General features: G+C 42.8%; 1 protein-coding gene across 1 annotated transcript; it reads right to left on the reverse strand.

The window, feature by feature from the left end:
• Positions 1 to 2,854: 2,854 nt before the first annotated feature.
• Positions 2,855 to 19,860, reverse strand: LOC145404320 (uncharacterized). Its single transcript, XM_080275840.1, has 5 exons — positions 19,850 to 19,860; positions 7,712 to 7,902; positions 6,767 to 7,090; positions 6,146 to 6,278; positions 2,855 to 2,972 (listed from the first exon to the last, which is right to left on the reverse strand). The coding sequence occupies exons 2-4, from the start codon at positions 7,900 to 7,902 to the stop codon at positions 6,167 to 6,169; spliced, it is 627 nt and encodes a 208-aa protein (XP_080131966.1). The 5' UTR covers positions 19,850 to 19,860; the 3' UTR covers positions 2,855 to 2,972; positions 6,146 to 6,166.
• Between the last annotated feature and the right edge of the window lie 1,438 nt (positions 19,861 to 21,298).

Below are 21,298 nucleotides of genomic sequence, written 5' to 3' on the forward strand. Positions count from 1 at the left end.
CCATTTCTCTGCCCTGCTCCCAACTCACACCCCCCTCTCTCATATACCTCTCCACCCCATCCCTCCATCTCATCCTCGACCTCCCCCTCCCTCTTTCCTCCTCCACCTCACTCACATACACTCTCTTCGTCAGTCTTTCACCCTCCATCCTCTCCACATGGCCAAACCACCTCAGTGTGTTCCTCATAACGCTTCCTATCACATCCACATCAACACCACAACGCTCCTTTATATCCTCATTCGTCAGCCTGTCTCTCCATGTGACTCCACAGGCTCCTCTTAAATAACTCATTTCCACTGCTCTCACTCTTGACTTGTGTCCTTCCAACAACGTCCAAGCTTCACTTCCGTACGTTAGAGTTGGTATCACAATACTGTCATGTAGTAACTTTTTCACTTCCATGCTCACTTCCCTGTTTCTTATCACTGCTTTCAAAGAACCAGCAACCTTTCTTCCCTGCTGTACCCTTTCAAGCACTTCACCCTCCAAACCTCCATCCTTACTCATCACACTACCCAAGTACTTAAACGGAAATAGCTTCTGAATTCAAGGTTATACTATTGATAATCACAACCACACCTACCATCATCACCAAAAACCACAACTGCCACCATCACCAACAACCACAACTACCACCATCACCAGCAACCACAACTACTAACATCAACGACCACAACTACCACCATCACCAATAACCACAACCACAACTACCACCATCAACAACCACAACTTTCACCATCACCAACCACAACTACCATCAACAACCACAACTACCACCATCACTAACAACCACAACCACAACTACTACCATCAACAAACACAACTATCACGATCAACAACCACAACTACCAACATCAACAACCACAACAACTACTATTATCAACAACCACAACTACCACCATCACCAATAACCACAACTACCACCATCACCAACGACCACAACTACCACCATCACCAATAACCACAACGACCACCATCACCAACAACCACAACCAGAACTACCACCATCACCAACAACACAACGACCATCATCACCAACAACCACAACTACCACCATCACCAACAACCACAACTACCACCATCACCAACAACCACAACCACAACTACCACCATCACCAACAACACAACGACCATCATCACCAACAACCACAACTACCACCAACACCAACAACCACAACTGCCACCATCACCAACAACCACAACTACCACCATCACCAACAACCACAACTACCACCATCACCAACAACCACAACGACCACCATCACCAACAACCACAACGACCACCATCACTAACAACCACAACTACTAACATCAACAACCACAACTACCACCATCACCAACAACCACAACCACAACTACCACCATCAACATAAAGAAAGTCAGAACGATTGTAAAGAATATGTATTTTAATCTGTGTAAAGAATCAACATTATTCTTAACTCTTAACCGCTTACATGGGGTGGGAGACACACACACACACACACACACACACACACACACACACACACACACACACACACACACACACACACACACATTCAGCCCTTGACGTAATGGAATAAGTGATTTAATACATGTGAATTACTAGCTTTATTAATTCACACAACACCTCACCACAAAAATCTTATTACCTGTGTGAACAGGGCCACAGACCAGTTCCCTGAGGCCCGTATTCTCCTTAAGACCTATTCCTGAGCGATTTATTTTGCTCATTACACTTTACTGTCCTTCTCAGTATTATTTAAAATCACTCCATTGTCGCCATACTCTAAAAAAAAAAGAAAAAAAAAAAGCACAAGAGAATATTAGGTACTCATATCCAAAAATAAATCGCTGTGGAAGAGGTGCTAGGGAACCACACACTTTCACACTATGCATTAAACTATCCTATAATATTTTCTACTCCTATTTTCTGTTTTCATTTTATTTTTACTTTCTCCAGTGGATTTAATTAGGTCAAACAAGGCTTCCTAAACTGAAGGGGTTTAATGTTGCTTTTATTAACCCCCTTCCTACTACACATCATCAAAATGTCAATAGATACCAAGAACAATTTATTACCGACGTGCCCGGGCTGAAGGGGTTTAATGTATGTAGGTACGAAATGGATAACAGAGTGAAATCCCTTAAGCTATAAAACAAACTCGCAGTGTTCTAGTTAACAGATTTCGAAGCTGCTGATTATATGCTGGCTCTTATAGTTATTTATTTTGATTAATGTTATTATTATTATTATTATTTATTATTATTAGAAATCATATCATAGTAAGCTAACATACATTTGAGCGAGACCCATGGCACTGAAGAAGGAGTTACACTACCTTAAAATATATTCGAAAATTACGGTATAAGGCCATGAAAACACGTCTTAACTTATTAAATTTAGGCCCGTGTTCTCGTCAGTATAGGAAGCTCCCTAGCACTTCTTCGTTACTAGTCTATTTTTGCATATGGCACATTATTATTCCCTTGTATGACATTTACGCAGGCTACGTAGAATAAAGAAAGATTTCAACAGAAGCCGTTGATATTATAAATATTAAAACGGTACGCGCAGATATTATAAACTTCTAAGCAGAATGTGCAGATATTATAAAGATCTTAGCAGTATATATAGATATTAGAAATCCTTTACAACACACAAATTTGTAAGGTGCAGGATGCAAAATATATCGCTAAGAAAGAAGTGCTAGAAAGCCTCCTGTATCATTTCAGTCCGATGATGTTTATACATTTTAATCTCGTTGCCTTAGACGACTGTACTCAGCCCAGGCTTTTATTACAGTAGTGAAACTCTTTCAGTTCGAAAAGTCTCTTCAAGGTTAAATAAAATCGTCTGATGGAAACAAAAATTGCATATAAAATACGTCATGGGAGTGAACTTGGTAATCATCATATCTGTGGAGTTTTGGCGGGAGTTTGGTGATGCTTCGTTTTATTTGATTTCTTCTGTTTTCTGCAGCACCAAACTCTGCCAAAGAAATTAAGAGTTAGTAAATCAATATGTTCTTGGGAAAAAATGAAATATTATTCAATACAACATTATTATATATCACTATATATTATATATTATCATGCATTATGTATTACCGCGTAGTATTTTATATTATTATATACTATAATATTATATAATATTATGTAATCATTATTATATATTTATTATATTGTATTATCATATATTATCATATGTTATTTTATATTATTATATATTATATTATTATATATATTATTATACATTATATTATATTATTATGTCATATCATTATGTGTTACATATATATTATTCTATTATTTATGTACAGTACATCAGCTGGTAACATTCAAATAAATATATATCTATATCTATCTAATTACATATTATATATTATTCTATTATTTATGTACACAAGCTGGTAACATTCAAATCTCTCTCTCTCTCTCACTCTCTCTCTTTCTCTGAGCTTCTGTGGTACAGTGGTAGAGTGTGCGTTTTCGTACACGGGTGTACCAGGGTTCGTGCCCCGCCAGGGTAATAAACTTTGGGAGTGTTCACCCGGCCACGTACTGCATTGGCAGACACAAGGGATGCTGTGGTTCGCATACTATAAAGTATGCTTGAACCCAGTCGGCTTGCGCGGGCCGATTACACTTGGTTCACACATCCAAAGCCACTCCAACACTACAATTACACTTACAAGCACTTCTCACCCTGCATACAATCTCTACCAGACAGCCTAAGCCACTTGGTAGAGATACATTGGCTGTATCGTCCCGACTTCGGTCGGGATAGGCCGGTCCTGCAGTAGATACTCAAACGGCTGATGATGATGATATATATATATAGAGAGAGAGAGAGCGGGAGGGAGGGAGAATCATAAATATACCAAGGAAATTCACCATCATCATCATCCGGACCTCCTTTTCCACTCTAGGGCGGGGTAAGGAGTAGCAATGTCCAGACAGTCCAAATTTGCCCAGTCCAATGGGCTAAATTTCCATTCACTCATTATTCAAGCCCCTGGAATCCTGGCTCTATCAAATACGCCAAAAACTTTCACCACGTTCTGTAGCTTCACATAAACGTATCCGATTAAGTCAATCCGGACGCTGCCATGTTAAAAAAGGGTGCCAAATCCCTGATCATGCACTTCTCTTCATAACATTCATCCAGCCAGCTCGATCTCTTGTCAGATCCCTGGCCTCACCGACTTCCAAACCTCTCTTCCTCACACACTCATCCACCATATCTCTCCACCTTCTCCTTGGCCTATCTCGCCTCCTCCACTGGACCACTTTGCAGTTTTATAATATTCCAGTCTCCGGACAAACATAGATAAACAGATAGATAGATAGGCAGGTATAGACAGATAGATAGATATAAACAGACTGATAGATACAGATAATAAATAAACACATAAATTAACCTAGTACAGTTTGTTTAGCTTGGTGCTCAGCTGCCTGGTTATGCAAACGTCCCTCAGGTGCTTCCCTATCCCCTGAAACGAGGATGGTGGACCGCAGGAGAGGAACTTCAGCCTGCAGTCCACTGGGTTCACGTTTCGGATGAGCTTGGGGCTACAACAACGCCACCAACAGCAGCATTAGCAACAAGAACAACAACAGCAGCAATATCAACAGCAAGAACAACAACGAAGCAATAACAACAAGAACAAGAACACCACCACCACCACCACCACCAACAACAACAACAACAACTACTACTACTACTGCTACAACTACTGCTACTACTACTACTGCTGCTGCTGCTACTACTACTACTACTGTACTAATACTGCTACCACCACCACCACCACCAACAACAACAACAACAACACCTACTACTACTACTACTACTGCTGCTACTACTACTACTACTACTACTGTACTAATACTGCTACCACCACCACCACCACCACCACAACAACAACAACACCTACTACTACTGCTACTACTACTACCATCACCATCACCACCATCATCATCACCACTACTACAACTACTACAACTAGATCACACTGGCTTATTTCTCGTAGTTCAGTGGCAAAATATAATTACTCTCCTGCCCTACTTCCTTTCTGTAGCACTTCTTCGTGACTCACATTCTACAGTATAGTGGTGTTAATCTGCCGTTACATATCAGTGGCAGAAAGACAATATCCTGCTTCTACATCCTTTTCAGCACTTCTTCGTGACTAGCAGAGTATTTTAGTGTTAATCTCTTGTTATCGCTCTGTGGCAGAATATAACAATACATTACTATACCTCTACCTTAATTCTGTTGCACTTCTTCGTGACTAGCATAATATTCTAGTGTTAATTGTTATAGCTCAATGACATAAGGCAATATTAAGGCTGCGCATCCTTTCCATAGCACTTCTTCGTGACTAGCACCATATTCTCCCAAGTTAAAGATCAACATTCAAGATGAGAAGATATCAGATGTAGACCATGTTAATGTAAAAGGAGTTTTGTCAGTCTCTCCTCATTTACTTCTCATTCTCTCCCCATTTTCTCCACATAGTTAGTCTCTCCCCATTTTCTCCATATAGTCACTCTCCCCATTTTCTCCGCATAGTCAGTCTCTCCCCATTTTCTCCACATAGTCAGTCTCTCCCCAATTTCTCCACATAGTCAGTCTCTCCCCATTACCTCCACATAGTCAGTCTCTCCCCATTTTCTCCACATAGTCAGTCTCTCCCCAATTTCTCCACATAGTCAGTCTCTCCCCATTTTCTCCACATAGTCAGTCTCTCCCCATTTTCTCCACATAGTCAGTCTCTCCCCATTTTCTCCACATAGTCAGTCTCTCCCCATTTTCTCCACATAGTCTCTCCCAATTTTCTCCACACAGTCTCTCCCCATTTTCTCCATTCAGTCTATCTCCATTTGTCAATTTATTTTTATTTTCTCCACTTTCCATCACAACCAAAGAACACTAATATGCTCCCGAATTTCCTCTCCCTCTCTCTCTCTCTCTTCGTTAACATTCATCTCTTCTCAAATAACTCACTTCACTCCTCTCATTCTTGGCCTGTGTCCTTTCAAGCTGAATAAAATCGTCTGTTAATGGCAATAATTCAGTAAAAGGAAGCGTCATTAGGATGCAAGGGATTACTGTAATAGAACACATCAATCTGGAGCGCCTAAATCCACTAGCCCACGTACCTGGCAGTTTTCATGTTTCTATTAACGGTGACTACTTCCCCCACCCAGCAGCCGAGACAGGAAGTCGCCCAGAGAAGTGAAGAATCTGGCACCAGCTTGGTCCAAGGCCTGGCCACTGCCTGAGTTGTAGAAGCTGCAGGGAAAAGGATTAGGTTAGGTCGAGTAAGGTTGGGTTGGGTTGGGTTGAGTTAGATTAGGTTAGGCTGGGTCAGGTTATGTTAGGTTAGGCTGGGTCGGGTCGGGTTAGGTTAGGTTAGCTTAGGTTAGGCTGGGTTGGATTGGGTTGGGTTAGGTTAATGAGAGTGTAAAAGGCGTATGTTAAGTGGCGCTGTAGGCCACACTACATTTTTTCATAGTAATTCATTACCCTTATTACACCCTAATGTCCTCTTATTATGTTACTTGTTTATGCTTATTACCGGCCAAGTTTGCTTCAGCAGCTTATAAGAGGATAAAAGGGTGTAATATACATAATAAATGCTGAGGAAGAGGTGCTACGAAGTCTCCTGTGCCATTTGGAGTACAGCATGAAGCCTATCGTCTTAAAGATTTACCATGGATCAACTAGGACGGACTCACCCACTCACTCTCTCTCTCTCTCTCTAGTTTAAAACAACTTACTCCTGTGCAGCCTGTCTGTGAGCAGGACTCTTGTGGCCTACAACAACAAATCGATGGCTTTGCTGAGTTGGAGTAGCTTCATTAACTCTTCTTGTTTGACCTCCGCTGACTTGACCTCCGCTGGTTTGACCTCCGCTGGTTTGACCTCCGCTGGCTTGACCTCCGCTGGTTTGACCTCCTCTGGCTTGACCTCCGCTGACGTGACCGCTAACTTGACCTCTGACTTGACCTTGACCTCGATGACCCTCTGCGAGATTACCTAGGGCCCTGAAGAACTGGGCGCCTGCTTGATCTAGGGCCTGGCCACTGGCTGAGCTGAAGAAGCTGCGGGCAAGAGAGGGGGAGTTAGGCCAGGTTAAGGTGCAAGGTTAGGCAGGGTAGAGCAATCAGTGTAGGGTGAGGCAGAGTAGGACTGGGTTGGTGCAGGATGAGTATGGCTAGGGTAGAGTAGGGCAGGGTAGGGTTGGGTAGGGTAAATTCGGTACAGCCCCCGCCCCCCCCATGTGCATTAACAGGCAGGCTACAAAGATTCTGTCTATCATGGAATATACCTGGTGCGGAGAATGAACACTCTTTGTGAGAAAACCAAGGCAATCCGTTATACAATATTATAGCTTCGCTTTAAGAAAGAATGCCGGTATGGAAAAATTACCAGCACTACTTAAGTGTAATATTTTAGCTACTTTGGTAGTGGTTTAGGCTTCAGAAAAACTTGAAGACTAAAGTTAGATGCTCATAAAGACGTAAAACCTCTGTATTTGGGAGTTTTGTGTATGTCAGGGCTAATGAATGTGTCAGTGTCATCCACAAAAAGTGTTTACCGCCACTATGCACAGAATCTATCTGTCTACCTATCTATCTGTCTGTCTACCGTTCTACCTATCTATCCATTTACCTATATTTATTCGTATATGCATGTATAGATCACACCCCCGCACAACTTACTCCTGTGCAGCCTGCCTGTGAGCTGGGCTTTTATCAACCCGCACCACATGAGTAGTCCCGCCGCCATGGCCTCCGCCGCTGGTACCGTCTGAACTCACTGCCACGGACTTCTCAAAATCGAATTGAACGTTTTGTGGAGCCGACAAAGCCACCCCACACAGCGCCACTACACACACCGCTGCTGCCAACATCTGTGAAAAGAAAATATGAATTAACATGGGTTGGGTTAGGTTACAGTAGTGTGTAGTATGGCTGTTTTAGGTGGGATGGGATGGACTGAATTCGTTCGGTTGGGATGGGTTGGGTTACAGTGGGATGGGTTTGGCTGGGAAACATGGGTTTGGTTGGACTGGGTTAGGTTGGATTAGGGTGTGGAAGGGTAGCTTTGGGTATGATCGGTTGGTCTGGGTTGGATTGGGTTTCGTTAAATAGTTTGACTTGTATATGATTACGTTAGGCTGACTTGGGGTAGGTTGGGTAGGTTATGTTAGGTTTGGTTACGCTAAGGTTGGCAACTGATCCGTAGGGTCGAGAAGCACTACTTTCTGACAATGGAGAAGTGATCTGCCCCCACTCAATATTTCACGCACCGGCGAAGGTGAGGAGGACTTTTGTAAATGTAAGGTGAGAAGTGAATGAAGAAACTGTGTTGGGTTTTGTGAAAGAGCCTTTGTGTGTCATCGATTAAATCTCAAAAGGGTGGGAAGTATACGAACACATGAAAGGGCATACTACTGTTACTTCTCATCTGTTTTACCAAATAATATGCGATATTCCGTAGCTTAAGAAATGTCACCCGTACTGAGAGGGCCAGAAACAATTTTCATCAATCTCTACTGAGCGATACCGCCGTCTGTTATTTTATGCCTGCTGCCATTAAACGATTTAATTCAGTTTCGGGAAGACTCCTCGTAGTGACGGGGTTAACATGACTTGCGTGTTTATAGTTATTTATTCATTTAGTTTGAGTCAGTTCTAATTACTATTTTTTGGTCCATAAAGATATGACCACCAACAATACATACAAAAACTTGTTTCCCTCAGGGACACTTTTTTTTTAACGCCAGTTTCAAGAACTATTTATGCGGAAACGTCTAGGCAATGCGTCTGAAAGATTAGAGGTTTAAGGCAGAGAGAAAAGACAGACCTGAGGAAGACAGTTCCAGATTTAATCAGTTGTGTACGGTGCCCCCCCTAAATTAACCTTATTTTACTGTCTATTTTTGAAACACTGGATGAAATTTTGATATGCGAGTATTCCCAGTTTACTTCTTACGTGTATACCTGGAATTCCTAGCAATACAGTGTAAAGATGCAACTTATATTTACCTACGAATTACAATGTCCATTCAAAAATACTTGCCTACCGAAAATAGAGGGAACAGCAACGACGCTCACTGTGAAACTAAGATCACTTGGGGAAACACACACACACACACACACACACACACACACACACACACACACACACACACACACACACACCTTTAAGTAACTCACAAGATATCAGTTTCGACAGATAAATCTAACAATTGATTAAAATTACTGTACCTATTTAATCAGCCATAGAGACTGGAGAGAGAGAGAGAGAGAGAGAGAGAGAGAGAGAGAGAGAGAGAGAGAGAGAGAGAGAGAGAGAGAGAGAGAGAGAGAGAGAGAGAGAGGCGCGAGGAGAAACAGATCTTGAGTAGTGGATTGTACAGCTGTACAAAAAAAGTATCGTTACGACGTAGTACTAAACAATATGACAAACGACGATGATTTAGGAAAAACAGGCAGGGGGCTGGGAAACTGTTGGTACCCCTGCATATCCAGCAATGTTGGTTATGCATGGGATACAAGAGGCATTTCCTGTGTCTGAGGTAACAAATGGGTCGATATGGATGTATCAACCCTTCGGAAACAGCAGCCATCGTAGTGTTCGTTACGTATCTATCAGACTTCTGAGTAACGATACTTTTCGTACACCTGTAAACGAAGGAAATATAGGTTATGATTATAGGGTAGGGTGGCAGGAGAGGAGTGGGTGAGATGGAGTCAAGTCCTGTACTATCCCGCGGCCTCTGAACTAACTGCAAACTGGGCAGCCAAGGAAAGTAGGAAGAAGTGTGAAGGCTGCGGGTATCATCTTTTATTCCTGATTAATATATTCGGTTTAAGGGAAAAATATCTCCACTGATTCCTTTAATACGGTGATGTTTTTATTTCTCATTACTTTTTATTTTATTTCTTTATTATTTCTGCTTATCACTGTGGTTTCATGTCCTTATTTCCGGGTCCTACTATACCTACCCCATGTATTACCGTAATAGGAAATGTGGTAATGATGATGATGATGATGATGATGATGATGATGATGATGATGATGATGCCGCCAGATTATTTTATTCAACTTCGGGAATGTCTCTCGTAGTGAACTGGATAGCTTACTGATTGTTGGCATTTCTCTCCCGACCAAAATCGACTGTTAGCCATAATACTACGAAGGTTAAATAAGATACATTCAATAACAACTTCCACAGCAATAATAACCAGGGATGAGGGATTTATTCATTATTAAAAATGGGCTTTATCGAACACGAAAGGTTAGATAGAGCCTTGATTTACTATTTTTTTATGCAAGGAGGAAGAAACCAAAGGCCAGGAGCCAGCGAACTGTTCCCCCTGAAAAAAAAAAAAAAAAACAATGCAGCAGAGAGCCAATTTTAAGATCCGTTCATTTCCAGTTGCCTGGACACACTGGAGATTACAGGCGGTAGGAAATACAGACAGAGGGAGGCAGTTCCAGAGTTGACCACGAATAATGCCTTCGATACAGTAGTGAGTTTACGGTACCCTGACAAGTTCTCTAACCCCTTTCAGCTTAATTGATAGTCAGGTGTAGTAAGACTGAATGGCTGCTTAGACTGTATCCCATTTACACTAACTTGGCCTAAACCTGCCATCTCTTCACCTTGACTACTGAGTTGCAACTAAAGATCAACACTATATTACGATGCTAGTCACGAAGAAGTGCTATGAAATAGAGACACAGTATTATATTCTGGATTTGAACTTCATGACATAAGCTTCAAAAGGGCAGAAATCTGGGGCAGGTGAAAGGAGTATAGTGACCATGGAGACTCATTTCTTCCGCATGACTAAAGCCTTTCGATTTTCAAGCAGCAACGATTTAGTTTCTGAGTTGTGAGAGTGGCCAAGATTTTTAAGATGAAGACACACTATAAAGGTACTTCCTAGTTATAACAAAAAAAATATATTTGGTTGGTGCAAGGGAAAAAAATCGCCCACGTAAAACGCAAAAACAGACTGGCTAAAAAAAAAAAAAAAAAAAAAAAAAACTCTAGGAAGGATTGTGAGCGAAAAAAAGGTAGAATAATAATGACCTTTAAAAAAATAAAATAGATAAAAAATTGATTGGGTTGAGAGCAGGTATGGCTGACTGGATTTCATTTGATGGAACTGGGCCACTCTCACAACTTTGCATGTCGTGGTTGCATAAAATTAGACGTGCTTTAGTGAGAGAGAGAGAGAGAGAGAGAGAGAGAGAGAGAGAGAAACACCTGCGCTAGCCTTCCTTCGCCCGTCCTCCTAAAAAACATCTTACAAACCTACGATCGTCTGCCTCAAATAACCAGTCCTTTTTCTTTCACAGGAGGATCAAGGGACATGGGAAGCCCCTCTACACCCTCTCCTTGTCCTTCCTGCAATAACACACCCAAGTTACGATAGGAAAATATCTGAGAATCCATCACAGTTTAAAGGATCGTAGCTAAAGTTTTACAGTACACGTAAATGTTATCTTTCATCACTGACCAGTTTGTTGTTCGTCGTTTGTCACTTACATGTTTATTATAATTTGAAGGTGGGGTGATAACTAGCTTTATAACACACACACACACACACACACACACACACACACACACACACACGAGCCTTAGGGGTGGCTGACGTGAGAGGTTCAAGGTCATGAATGGTCAGGTGTCGGAAGGTGAGTTTTATAGGAATGTTAGAACAGGTTATGGTGACTGTGAAGATGGTGAGTGTTGTAGTAGAATTTACCGAGAGAGAGAGAGAGAGAGAGAGAGAGAGAGAGAGAGAGAGAGAGAGAGAGAGAGAGAGAGAGAGACTCCTATTATCATTTCTTCCTACTCCAAAGGGAAGAATTTATAAAAGCTCTAAGCCGGTCTTTTTATTAACTATTCTTCTTAAAAACGATTAGTTATCATATACATTTTTGTCCGACCATATTTTTCCCCAATTATATTCAATGTAGTTTGGTTGTGATGTGTTTGGTGGCTGTACGAGTGAAGGCGGGTGCTGGTGAGGGGTGCCGTCATGTGGTGGCACTGTTGTAACTCGGTGGTTACGTAAAAGTCCCTCAACGCCCTCCCTACCCCCCCGAAATATGGATGGCAGACTGCAGAAGAATTGAAACTCAGCCACTAGTCAGCCAGATTTACATCCAAATGAGCCTGGGATAAGAGCACCACCACAACCACCACAACCACCACCACCACCAACAACAACAACGATTAAAGATAAATGTACTGCATAAACAAGGGCCCCAACACTGCCAAGGGAATGCAAGATGGTCTCCACACAGCCACAGTACACAGACATGTTTTTGCGTAAATTGCAATGATGATTAATGAACATACAAAAACACTGGATACAGAAATTTGCCTGTTTACGAGTCTATAGTTTGACGTTTGACACCACAGCACCATTTAAAATACCTAGATAAAAAAAGGGGGGAGAAAAAGAAGAAAAAGGCGTCTTGGGCTATTGATCTATGTAACAATTGTGTCAGGTTTGAAACGAATTCGTAACAGAATGGCGCCAAATTGAAAAAGCGTTTGGAAGAAAGAAGGAAACGGAGGAAACATTCTACTCTTTGGTGAGGTAACATATCAAGCAATCTTACACGCAACTCTCCACCCCACCCCAGTCCCTACCCTCTCATCATCATATCCGCTTCGTCTTCCACGTCTCATTCGCCAGTATCTCACTCCTAATCTTCCTTCAACTATTCTTCTACTTCCAGTTTGTTCTCTTTACACTTCTCCTTCTCCTCCATCCATCTTCATCATCGTCATCATCATCATCTTTTTCTTCCAGTCGTCCATCTTTCCTAACTTCTTCCCTACTCTCTTCTCTTCTCGTCTCCCTCTTACCCTTTCCTTCCTCCTCCTCCTCCTCCTAACAATTCAAAGGCTGATCATAAACTGCTGAATTTTTTTTCACTACTTTCCTCTGTATCCGGGTGCGACTTACATGGAGAGAGAGAGAGAGAGAGAGAGAGAGAGAGAAAGAATTATCAAAATTACCAAATTCCCTTCGAGCTGTAGCTACCGTTCTTCTGTGTAGTTTAGGGCAGATGACAAGGCTACTTCCCCCGATGGCATTACGTGACCCCAGCCGAGGCTATAACCACCAATGAGGCTCCAAGTCGGGCGGAAACTGTTGTACCTTCAGTAAATAACACTTACACATGTGTCTATATATTATCTCCATGCTAACAATTTACGGCGGTGTATGTGGTGGATATGGACGCCTTCATGTGGTGGCACTGATATAAACCAGGGATGGGGGGGTTCAACTGCCTAGTTATGCGAACGTCCCTCAACTACTTCCCTGTCCCACGAAAGGAGGAGGGTAAGCTGCAGAAGGACAGCAACTTTAGCCTGCTGTCTACTGGGTTCACGTTCACATGAGCCTGGGGACATAACAAGAACAACAACAACAACAACAACTACTACTACTACTACCACTACTACTACTACTACTACTACTACCACCACCACCACCACCATAACAATAACAGCAACCACAACGTCAACAAAAGCAGCAAACTAGATTATTTATTATCTACTAGGAAGTGAAGGAACATGTAGCAAGATACTGGTAGACGGTGACACATTGCGTATTGTCAGCCTAGATTTACACACTTCCCTTTTCCTAGAAGCTGGTTATTCAGTTTTAATAAATAATTGTTTTCGAGTGCACTGGGGTGAGTTAGGAAGATGGAGTGAGAACAGCAGAGGAGAGGAGAGGAGGAAATGATGATGATGATGATGATGATGATGATGATGATGATGATGATGATGATGATGATGATGATGATGATGATGATGATGATGATGATGATGATGATGATGATGATGATGATGACAATAATAATAATAATAATAATAATAATAATAATAATAATAAAAATAATGATAATAATAATAGATGTTAAAGAATAAGATAAGGCATAATAAAATAAAGAATAGTAAAGAAGCCGTCGGAGTGAAGAGATTTATAACTATGCTGTCCTAACCTTCCTTTACCACCCTCCCCTCCCTCACCCTTCCTTCCCTCTCCACCCTCCCCTTCCCTCCCTCCCTCCCCTTCCCTTCCTCTCCCCTCCCTTCTCCCCCTTTCCCATCATCCCCCTCCCTGTCCACCTTCCCTCCCTCCTTCTTCACACTCTCCCCCTCCCTCCCTTGCTCCCACTCCCTCCACACCCTCCCCCTCCCTTCTTTCATCAAACCCTCCCCCTCCTCTCCCCTCCCTTATGTAAATGTCCCACTCCCTCTCTGTTCTTCCTGTTCACTCCTCCTCCTCCTCCTCCAATTCTTACTCTGTTCCTCCGTTCCCCTCTCTCCCTCTTCCATCCCTCCGTCCCCTCCCTTCCCTTCCCTCTTCCTTTCCTTCTTCCTTCCACTCCACTCCTCATTCTCTTCTCCATCTCTCTCTCCCATCCCTCCCCTCTTTTCCTCCCTGTTCCTTTCCTCATTCTCTCCTCATCCTCTTCTTCGCTCTCCTCTCCATCTTCTTCCTCTCTTCCCTCCTCTCTCTCCTCCCTTCCTCCCATTCTTCCCCTTTTCTTTCCTCTCATCCATCTTCGTTCTTCTTCTCACCCTCTTTCTCCCTCCTCTTCTTCCTCTTTTCTTTCCTCCATCTCTTCCATTCTCTCCTTATTTTGCCCCTCCTCTCCTCCTCCTCTCTCCTTCTCTCCACTTCTTCTCCTTCCCTTCCTTCGCCTCTTCTCTCCTTCCTTCTCTCCTCTCTTCCCTTCTTTCTCTTTTCCCTCTCTCCACCCTTCTCTTCCCTCCTTTCCTCCCTCCCTCCACCCTTCCATCTCTCATCGCCTCCCTCCGTTCCTCTTCTTCGCCCTCTTCCTTCCTCCTCCCTCCCTCCCTCCAAACCTTGCACGCCTCGGGGCTCGGGGTTTTCCAGCAATCATACCCACCATCCTTTAGCCCACCTTACTGCCTCCCTCTCTTTTGTGCTTCCTCATTGTTTGTTTGTCAGTTTTTCTGTCTGTCTGCCTCTCTCTCTCTCTCTCTCTCTCTCTCTCTCTTTCTCTCTCTCTCTCTCTCTCTCTCTCTCTCTCTCTCTCTCTCTCAAAACAGACTGGATAAATGCAGAAATAGACCCATACCAGCACGAGCCTAACTCAGATCCTGCTTGCTACAACTAACTAAAACACACACACACACACACACACACACACACACCAAGGTACCATGTTCCAGGCATTGCACACCCACTGGACACAGCCAAGGATGCATCTATAATCCCTCTCAAAATCAACTTGTACATAAGATTATTTGTGTATATGATTTTCTTCAATCCTACAGCCAACTTACATTTCATCATAAAGTTAGAGTGAATCAGAGTGAATATTAGAGACTTACATTTGTGTTCTGAGTGGCAGAGTGAATATTAGGGGCCGAGTGTTGTGTTCCGATTGGCAGAGTGAATATTAGGGGCTAAGTGTTGTGTTCCGATTGGCAGAGTGAATATTAGGGGCTGAGTGTTGTGTTTTGAGTGGCAGAGTGAATATTAGAGGCTGAGTGTTCTGAGTGGCCGATTAGAGTGAATCAGAGCGAATATCAGAGAGAATGAGTGTCGTATTCTGAATGGCACCTAAGATATCGCAATATCTGTTCCGTAGCGATTTATTCTGCACTGTCCACTTCCACGTCCTCAGCCTGCAGTCCACTGGGTACACGAATGACATGAACCAGGAGTAGAAGCAATAGCGACACCTCAATACTCTCTTCTGTATTACTGATGCAAATTCCGTCAGGTACAGAGATGCACTGTGACCCATTCGTAGCGCTTCTCTTCCATTCCGCCGCGTGTGTTTTCGTGTGTTGCGGGGACTGTCCATTCAACGTCGTCTCTGTGTACCCTGCATCATTTATTCCTACTACCACGGCCACACCCACGCCCACACCAGGAGACTGAGCTGTTCCCGCAACACATAAGATCCCAATAAATGAGTTTGTTTTGGAGCTCTATTTAAGGGCCAAACTGTTTATAGATACCGTTAATGAGAATATCGCTGTGAAATATGTATGAAAAATCGACACGAAAAAGGTGGTGCGAGCTACTCTATGCCACTTAAAGGAGGCCCCCCCCAAAAAAAACAAAACAAAAAAACATGGTCCCATAGTAGTAATAATAGTAGTAGTAGTGGTAGTAGTAGTAGTATACCCAGGTTCATCTGAAACGTGAACCCAGAGAAGTGCAGGCTTAAGCAGGTATTCCCCTGTGGTTCATCGCCCTCCATTTGGGGGGGATCAGGGAAGTAGTTCTGGGATGTTCGTGTAACCCGGCAGTTGAAAGGCCTGGCTAGATCACTGCCACCACACGAAGGCGTCCCTCTCCATCACGAACAAAGAGAAAGAAACAGTTGATCGTTCTGGAGGCTAGTTTAGAGTCAGAAGAGATTCGGATCCATCACATATGCGATCCCTGACCTTCAACACGACACGGGTATAGCAGCGTCGAAGGAGCCTCTTATAGTCCTGTCTTTCCCTTATACGGTGTAGGGCCCCCAGGCTAGTCTACCGCTGCACATCTCTCTCTCTCCTTGTCGGGATGAATTTTTTTTTTTAATGAATAACATCGTCTGGTGAGAGAGAGAGAGAGAGAGAGAGAGAGAGAGAGAGAGAGAAATCAGCCAATGGCACTGAGAATAACATACAGCTGTCACAGTTTCTTGGTTTGCTTGGGAGAGCGTTTCGTGGATGGGTTGTTAAATTACGCACTGACCTTCAAAGCAACGCCACCTGAGAGAGAGAGAGAAAGAGAGAGAGAGAGAGGACACATACACACGTAACAAACACTGGTATATTCCACCTTGTATCGCCACACGCACACATACACTCACACTGTCTTGACAAATGCACACAGTTTCACCGCTTCGTTTTCAAGGTGTGTGTGTGTGTGTGTGTGTGTGTGTGTGTGTGTGTGTGTGTGTGTGTGTGTGTGTGTGTGGTACAGCTAACGGTACTGTCATCCCTTTAAACAAGAATAACTCAGTATTTCCAAATTTCGCGGGAGAAACGGGAAATATGCACAGTGACGTGATGATGATGATGATGATGATGATGATGATGATGATGATGAATTGATGATGAGGATAATGATGATAATAATAATGATGATGATGATGATGATAATGATGATGATGATGATGTGAGATGATGTTGCCCATTTCCTGACGTCCACCATCATCCCTTCGAGGGATAGGGAGGGAGGTAAGGGATGTTTGTATGGCAAGGCAGAGGTGTTTCTCCGTTATATTGGTGCCCTCGCGTGAAGGCGTCCCTCCCCTGTTGTAAAATGATGCCTTAAAAAAACAGAGCAAAAACCTGAGTACAGTATATTGAAATGTAAGACAGACACAGGAAGGTGACTGGTGACACAGGTGGTGAAGGTGAGCAGGATAAATGATCAGGAAGACGGCAGAGAGAGAGAGAGAGAGAGAGAGAGAGAGAGAGAGAGAGAGAGAGAGAGAGAGAGAGAGAGAGAGAGAGAGAGAGAGAGAGAGAGAGTATTAAATGTAAGCCAGGTACAGGAAAAAGACAGACGATATAGGCGAAGGTGAGCAGGATAACGTAACAGGAAGACGGCAGAGAGAGAGAGAGAGAGAGAGAGAGAGAGAGAGAGAGAGAGAGAGAGAGAGAGAGAGAGAGAGAGAGAGAGAGAGAGAGAGAGAGAGAGAGAGAGAGAGAGAGTGATTGGGCATGGATGTGAGAGTGAGGGAGTGAGAGTGATTGACAAAGCGAGAGAAGTTAGAGTGACTGACAGAATAAGCGACCGTAACTTTAACAGTAAATCCAAGTGAGTGACTGTGAGAATGAATGAGGATGAATTAAAGTGTGTTAGAGCGAATGGGAATATAGAAGAGTGATGGTGACAGTGTGAGTGACAGCGGGGAAAATGAGAATTCGTGGATAATGAGTAAGAGTGTGATAGCAAATAAGTGTGACAGTGAAGGAGTGACGGAATGAGAGTGTGAGTGCAAGGAAGAGTGAATGTGACACTGCGAGCACGAGGTGACAGCAAGTGAGAGAGAGTTTAGAGTGAGTGAGAGAGACTGACCGTGCGAGAGATGAGATGAGGGTCTGAAGTGAACATGAGTGAGAATGAGAGCGTGAAGTTAGAATACAACATGCGTACAATGACAGCCATGAAATGAGTAGTTATGAAGTGAGCATGAGTGAGAATGAGAGCTGAGAAAGAAACTGAAAACACGCAGTGACGGTGAATAAGAATGGCTAAGTTAGAGTGTCAGTGAAGTATTCTACCTCCATCAGTACAGATTTATTTCCTGAGTAAAACTGCAAGAATAAGATATGGAAATGGTCATCGTAGTGTTTTATGGAAAAAACAGAAGAAAAAAGTTGATTCCTTGAAAAACTGTCTTTATGAATGGAAACTGACCAAAGAGAATGACAACTTCAAGATGCGTTCATTCTGACATACCTGGACACACTGATTTTAATATACTAGCGGTCCTAGGCAACACGAAAGACAAACTGAGCACGACAGTTCCAGAGTTGACCGGCTGTAACCACCCTCCCCCCAAAGTATCGGCCCCTTAGGGTACGATGGTTGTGAAAATAAGCGCGTTCTATAGACACACATGAATCTATAAAGCCGGTGTCTCAAAACTACCACCAGTATGTGAATTTTTGTGCAATTCCAGTTCTGCTAAATATCAATTATAATTTTTTCACGTATAATCACAGGATGCCCCACACATCACAGTATTTCGTCGTGTTTTTAAATTTGTACCGTAAGAGGGACGGTGTACACTCGATAAAAACTTTTACAGCCTTCAACTTTACGCTTTGAAACAGTGGACGAATCGTATGAGAATGTTCCCTAATAACTTCTTGTAGTTGTATATGGCTTGTAATTCTATCAGTACGAAGTGAAGAAAGAACTTTATGCAACATATGATGTAAACACTTGATTCAGAAATACTCGCCTAAAGAAAAAAACTCAAGAAACAACAGCGCCCGACGTGACACCACAAATCACGTGTAAAGATATTTTTTTTTTGATCAACTGTACATGAAGGCCCAAAAGTATCAGTTAACTCTTGCGTGTGAGAGTTGCACAGAACAGGTGTGTGTGTGTGTGTGTGTGTGTGTGTGTGTGTGTGTGTGTGTGTGTGTGTGTGTGTGTGTGTGTGGCCAGATGGGTGCTGCATACCCGTCGTAATAGTAATGGGAGAAAAGTGCCGTTCTATGTACTCACAACGATAAATCAAATATTCAAAATCTATAATTATAATTCCCATCAAGTAGCAATGGTGCAGAGATTCCTGAATATTAGCAGGAGGAATCAGACTGTATTGCAAAGGTGGTAATACAAAAAAAAAAAAATACACACACAAGGCGAGATGGTATGAATGACAATACAAAACACGATAAAAATAGCTGAGAAAACGTGATGGGATTAGAAGACAAATTATGAACACAGTGGGAGAGAAGCACCCACACCGAAGGGCCTGAGGTGAACGATGATGATGCTAAGGGGGTGGAGGAGGAGGAGGAGAAACAAGGAAGAAAGGAGGAAGGGAAGAAAGGAGAGGAGACAGAGGAGGGAAAGAAAAGATAATTTACACAGGGAAAGACGCAGAGACTCACCTTGAAGGGGTTTAAGTGTTGCTGTGGGGATCTAAGACTGTAATAATGACGATGACGATGGTGATGATGATGACGATGGTGATGATGATGATGATGATGATGGACAAAGGAAAATTAAGATACAGAGGAAGGGAAGGAGAGAGGAGAGGAAAGGAAGAGAGAACAACAAACATGGAGGGAGACAGCGACCTACCTTGAGGGGGCTGTGTTGCTGAGGGAGTCTGAGAGTGTACTGACGCTACCTCCACTATGCTGCCTGGCCAAATGAGGGGTGGGGGGAAGAAGGGGGAGAAGAGGGGGGGATGGGGAGGTGCAGGAGTAACCACCCTTAAAAAAAAAAAAAATTGCATCCACCTGCTCGCCCTCCCCCCAGCCTCAAAGCACTGTGAAACCTTCGACAATACACGGATATGCCAACTACATTCCTTTCATCTTAACTTGGCCCAGATTTTCATCCTTTTGTGGCTTTTTTCACACATGCCAGTGACAGAACAATATAATCCTATGACTCTATGTCCTTTCTACAGCACCTCTTCGTGACTAGCAAAATATTCTAGTGTTAATCTAGTGTTGCAACTGATCATTCAGGATGGAGAGATGGAAATTTTTGGGGGAACCACGTTAGAGTACAACACACACACACACACACACACACACACACACACACACACACACACACACACACACACACACACACCTGGCGTAGATAATAAAGGTGCCGTATAAAAAAAACACCATGATCGAAAAACACAGTAAAGCCACAGCATAGGCCTACACCCACACCCAACACTGTATTTCCTGTACGATCCTACCTGCCCTTGTCACTCCATAACCTCTTGCTTCCTTCCTGCTAAACTCTTGATAATAAAAAAAATAATAAGAAAAAGACCAAGAACAAGAGGAAGAGGAAAAGGCGGAAGAAGATGAAGAGGGAGGAGGAGGAGGAGGAGAGGAAGAGGTGAAGAGAGGAAGGGAGAGCGCTGATGGACACGGAGAGAGAGAGAGAGAGAGAGAGAGAGAGAGAGAGAAATCATGAGTAAGACAGTGATGAAACAGTACAAGGCCAAAGAACAAGAAATCAATAGAAGAAAAAAAAACTAGCGAAAACTGGAAATGTGGAAAATATGTGATGATGATGATGATGAATGCAGATCTGGGAGTAATGTCATGAAGTTATCTTTCTCAGTTGCATGTATCGTGACCACAGGAATTCTCTCTCTCTCTCTCTCTCTCTCTCTCTCTCTTTCTCTCTCTCTCCATCTATTTTTTTATGTATATGTACAATATATCTATAGCCTATCTACCTATCTATCAATGTTTGTATAAATCTACCTCCATCACGCTGTTTATATCTACACCTATATCTGCATCTACCTATCTCCATCTATCTATCTGTCTATCTATCTATGTGTGTGCTGTATTGTTTTCGTCGTTTTTGCCACTTGGATAATACAGGATACAAGGGAAGGCTGAGTAGCGCTGCGTGAGGCTAACTTGGTGGTTATAACAGCTGGTGAATTTAGACATATCATCAGTCTCTAGACATATCATCATTCTCATTATTATCATCACTAACGCTTCCCACATTCATGAGGGAAGTTTTCTCGTTTTTGGTAAAGTTATTATTATTATTATTATTATT

Source organism: Coenobita brevimanus, chromosome 63, assembly GCF_032717465.1.
Source record: "Coenobita brevimanus isolate Jiangsu-jjx chromosome 63, ASM3271746v2, whole genome shotgun sequence".
Taxonomy (NCBI): domain Eukaryota; kingdom Metazoa; phylum Arthropoda; class Malacostraca; order Decapoda; family Coenobitidae; genus Coenobita; species Coenobita brevimanus.

Excerpts from the sequence above, each read along its gene's own strand:
- LOC145404320 (XM_080275840.1), bottom strand. The coding sequence starts at position 7,902 with ATGTTGGCAGCAGCGGTGTGTGTAGTGGCGCTGTGTGGGGTGGCTTTG. Across the intron at positions 7,091-7,711 it reads CACAGGCAGGCTGCACAGGA|CTTCTTCAGCTCAGCCAGTG; the intron begins GTAAGTTGTGCG and ends TCTTGCCCGCAG. Across the intron at positions 6,279-6,766 it reads CACAGACAGGCTGCACAGGA|CTTCTACAACTCAGGCAGTG; the intron begins GTAAGTTGTTTT and ends TTTTCCCTGCAG.